At 40.0% G+C, this 4,670-nt stretch overlaps 1 protein-coding gene across 1 annotated transcript in view; it reads right to left on the reverse strand.

The window, feature by feature from the left end:
- hoxa13b (homeobox A13b) overlaps nt 1–807 on the reverse strand; it is a 5,510-nt gene extending 4,703 nt beyond the window's left edge. Inside the window, 2 exon segments of the mRNA XM_061914720.1 lie at nt 1–188; nt 191–807. The exon segment at nt 1–188 is cut by the window's left edge and continues 331 nt beyond it. Coding sequence (XP_061770704.1) covers nt 1–188; nt 191–248 — 246 coding nt within the window. The 5' untranslated portion in view covers nt 249–807.
- Between the last annotated feature and the right edge of the window lie 3,863 nt (nt 808–4,670).

Genomic DNA, 4,670 nt, shown 5'->3' on the forward strand with positions numbered 1-4,670 from the left:
GTAGCCGCTGCCCAAGTATCCGTACGGGAAGGAGGCGTTGGGGGAGGAACACGGGCTGCATTGCTTCCCCGGCTCCCCCGCACCGGACACGGCCACCTCGCCGCCGCCGTAGGAGGCAGGATGCGCCAGCAGATTCCGACACTGGCTCGGTGCGAAGTTGCCCCCCGGGAAGCCGTCCATGTTTGTCCGTACACGAACACCCCCGGCTCGACCCAGTGCGAGTACAGCAGCAGCAGCGACGTGGTCATAGCATGTCCACCACACGCGCGTGGAGCCCAAAACACCCCCCACCCCCACTCGGCTGAACGCGCCTAAGACACGGACTCCGTGGCAGCATATAACCTTACCAACTACAGTGGACCGAACCGCCCTGATGTTATTGGCCCGGGACGATCACGTGACATGGAAAGCCGCTGATAAAGGTCTGCAGGAGATAATGCATGCAGCAACAAAACATATTTCCCCGCCATCTTATTTTTATACGTTCATTTGTATAATTTATGCACAGGTCCACGTGCTTTAATAGTTTCAAAGCAAACATTTTTTTTTTTGCACACCTTAATTAAAAGAATCGAACCCAACATTAGTGTTGTGCGCTCCGAAGAGTTTCAAAGCCCACATCCTTTTAGCAATGGTAAAAGGGCAATAACCTACCATTTGGTGGCCAGGACGCGGCTGCAGGAGTCCAAGGTCAAGTTGAAATACAGAAGAACCCTTAAAGAGGCCAAAAGAGAAAAAAAACAATGACATGGCAATAAAAAGCTTTAGGGGAAACACACACTTACACACATGCGCAAAAAAAACCCGAATAACGTAATTTTAACTCACTAAATAACATGGACGATTAAACTTTTAATAATTTAAATGTGTCAAAAACATTTGTGAGGATAATATTCAAGATCTTTATAAAAAAAAGTGCTTATCCAAATAAAAGTAAATCAAAATGTGTGTTTATTGAGTTTTGAAGTTATATTTTAAGAAGCGCACCCTGCGAGTTCATCGAAATTGGAGAGCTTTTAGATATTTTAATAGAATTTTCCCACCTTTTTGAGGCCGTAAATTTTTATGGGCCAACTTCATAGCTTGTACTGGGAAGTGTGTGTGTGTGTGTGTTCTGTGCACATATAGGGTGAAATAACGTTAACCTTTGTAATATATGCATATTCTTTTGAGATTCTATTAATCAGTATTCTTACAAATAATACTATTCTTCACAACAGGCACCATACTTTTTACATTACGAAGAACGTGAGGACGGTCTTGTGTATCAACGTTTTTTTTTTGTTTGCTTTATCCTGGTATTTTAAAACATTAATCTATTTATTCATCTAATGATTTTATTAAAAAAGCTTTTGCAAAATTTATAATTTTTTTTTAGTCTGTTGACATATTTAAACAGAGCTGTGACAACACAACATTTGTATGCACGTACAACACTTGGAACCTTTAGCATATCAGGTGGATTTAAATTATGTAATGAGTTAAGTAAAGAAGTTAATGTAATGATATGATCCCGTTTAAGAGGTTGTTGAAATGTATTGTGCTTACAAAGTACAAAGAAGAAGAAGTACGAGAAACACTTTCAACCTTATTGAAAATAAGATATTCTCCATCTCAGTATAATGACTGACTTCATTATCACAACTGCTGTATTAATCATTTGTGGATGTCATTATGCTTCAAAAAGAAGTCAGTAAATTCACTTTTATATTTGTAAATGCTGCGATGAGGTGGCGACTTGTCCAGGGTGTACCGCGCCTTCCGCCCGATTGTAGCTGAGATAGGCACCAGTGCCCCCCGCGATCCCAAAGGGAATAAGTTGTAGAAAATGGATGGATGGATATTTGTAAACGCTCTGAAGTGGAAAAGGGGTATAGATTAAATAAGCTTGGCTTTTTCCTATTCCTTTTCGGACATGATGCAAAGTGAAATGATATGAGATTGTGTGATGTATTATCCTGTAAGTGCGTTCACGTTCGAAATAAACTAAAGAAAGAAAGAAAGAATGATCCATCCATCCATTTTCTACCGCTTGTCCCTTTCAGGGTCGCGGGGGGTGCTGGAGCCTATCTGAACTGATAAGATACTAGTCTCGAAGTTCAGTAAACTACATCAAGTTAATTAAAATATTGTTTAAGGTTATTAGTCAATTTGGATTTTAATGCATGAACAATGCAATATCAAATAAATTATTGGATAAAATAGTAATAATAAAAATAAAAAAAATTGTTGAAATGAGATGCATCAGCCATGATATTTATATCCAACCGTTTGTTGAAGAAGCGCTTCAACATTTTGAGCAAAAACGGGTGCACGTTGGCGTGACAGCCTCTGTGCAGGCCTGAGAGCAAAGTACTGCAGTGTTTGCAGTACCTATCAAGTAGATGACAACACAGCCTCTCAGCCGACAGTGCTTAATGGACTTTTTATGGGGTTGTCTTGTGATCGCATGACCTATGGCACCTTGGCCCCTCAGTGGTTCCTTGGGGAAGGAGATCAGAAACATCATGCGGCAGGCGAGCCAAAAAGTGCGGTTGAAAAGACTAGTCCCAAAGAGTTGCAAGATAAATGTATCGAGTGTGGCGCACTGTGACAAACGGGAATTTTGTTTGGGTAGGAGTTATTTAACAGGTTACATTTGCACATTTTAACATTTCCAAAATGGAGTTGGAAGAAGCAACCAAGTTTTACATTTAATCTTATATCCCTATTTTTTGTGTCTTTTACTGAGAGTTCATGCACACCATAACTTTTACATGCTTAGGGTGAAAGAAAGGAAGGTTTTGGAAATAAAATACATATCAATAAGAAATAAGAAAACAAAATGTTGACTTAGTTGTTCACTTCAAATTGATTAGTCAATAAATGTTATATTTAATATTGTAGAATCTGGCACTATTGTAGAGTTGTGATTATTTACTTCAGCAGCATAGAGTCTAAATGAGTTGTTTCTTTATGGTCAAGATGATGCTGTTTTCAGTATTTGTCCAGTTCCTTGATGTCTTAGCAGTTGGCCTTTGATGCAGCTGAAGTAAACCATAACAACTCTACAATATTAACATATCCTGGCAGATTCTACAATATTAAGTAACATATAACATTTATTGACTATTCATTTCGAAGTGTACAGCTAGGTAAAAATTCCATCCTCCAATTAACTAGATTGCTTCCACAACTCATATGCCTTCTTGGCCAGGTCAGCGTCGTGTTTTGTCAGATTCTCATGGATTTAGCTGTGGGTTCCTTTCAGCTTGACTCGCTGCTTCAGCAAAGCCACCTTCCATTTTTTTGTTGGTGAACTTTATGATGACAGGTGTGGTGTTAGTCCTGCAAGATATTGGAATGCATGTGTTGATGTTGACATCCACATCCACCCCCTTTGAATGCGGAACATTGGCCACCTGTTGTGCTGCTGAAGCAGCAGCATCTTGTCTTTTGTTATCACTAGCTCTGTTAGTAGGCATGCGTGTTATCTAAAGGATGCCGACAGGGTCTGCATTGAGAGCCTCCTGGGGACATTTTTTATTTGCTACAATGCTAGATGAGTAAAATGACTAGTTACTTATTAGTCAGGAGACTGCTGTAGTGCAAACGTATAGTATAGTAGAAGAAACTTTCACGGCCAGAGCTAAATAATAGAATGTCATTTTAGAATGATAACATAAAAATAACATAAAGAAAGCCTATTTACCTTGCGCCCCCCTGCCCCCGAGTTCAGTTCGAAACTTGAGAGAATCATTTCTGCAGCAAATTTCTAAAAACACAAGAGCGCTCCTGTTGTATAGAGGAACAAGGACCACTGTACATATTGGCAGATCCTTTCATTTACGTTTTGATATTGTTAGCAAACAAAGAACTGGGCTCTAAACTTATGATAACTGAGGCTTTTCTCAGGCAGCCCTTTTAAGTCCGCTCCATTTGGCTGTTAGACTTTTTTTGTAATCTGATTTATGTGACTAAGTGGTGGTTTTAGTCATTTATTCAATTTATTTAGTTAAAGTACCAATGATTGTCACACACATAAGTGTGGTGAAATTACCCTCTGCATTTGACCCAACACCCTTGATCACCCCCTGGGAGGTGAGGGCAGCAGTGAGCAGCAGCGGTGGCCGCACCCGGGAATCATTTTTGGTGATTTAAGCCCCACTTCCAACCCTTGATGCCGAGTGTCAAGCAGGGAGGTAAAGGGTCCCATTTTTATATAGTCTTTGGTATGACTCGGCCGAGGTTTGAACTCACGACCTACCAATCTCAGGGCGGACACTCTATCTTACCACAAAGTCACTGAGCAGCTTATACTAGCAATGTTCCTCAAGGTTCAGTTTTAGGTCTTCTCTTTTTCATTGTTGGGGCTATTCAATATGTGGCTGGCAACTTCAGTTAAAAAAACTGAAAACACTTGGAGTGCGATCAGAAAAATGATCTTTGATGCGAAAGGTCCTTAAAAAAAGCACAACATTCCGGTTATTTTGACAAAATTAAAAGACCAAAATCAAATGTCTACTGTAGAGAATGCTGGTTTTCCTGAATATACAAAATGAAAATAATAGTAAAGGAAGAAGTCCCTCGGGTGCTTAACTTTGTGGAAATGTGTCTCCAAAACGATTTAGTTGAATAGCCCTGCCATGAGGCAATGTTCAGGATGTGTCGGTTTAATGGAGTTAACAAAG

This window comes from Nerophis ophidion, linkage group LG11 (genome assembly GCF_033978795.1).
Source record: "Nerophis ophidion isolate RoL-2023_Sa linkage group LG11, RoL_Noph_v1.0, whole genome shotgun sequence".
Lineage (NCBI taxonomy): Eukaryota > Metazoa > Chordata > Actinopteri > Syngnathiformes > Syngnathidae > Nerophis > Nerophis ophidion.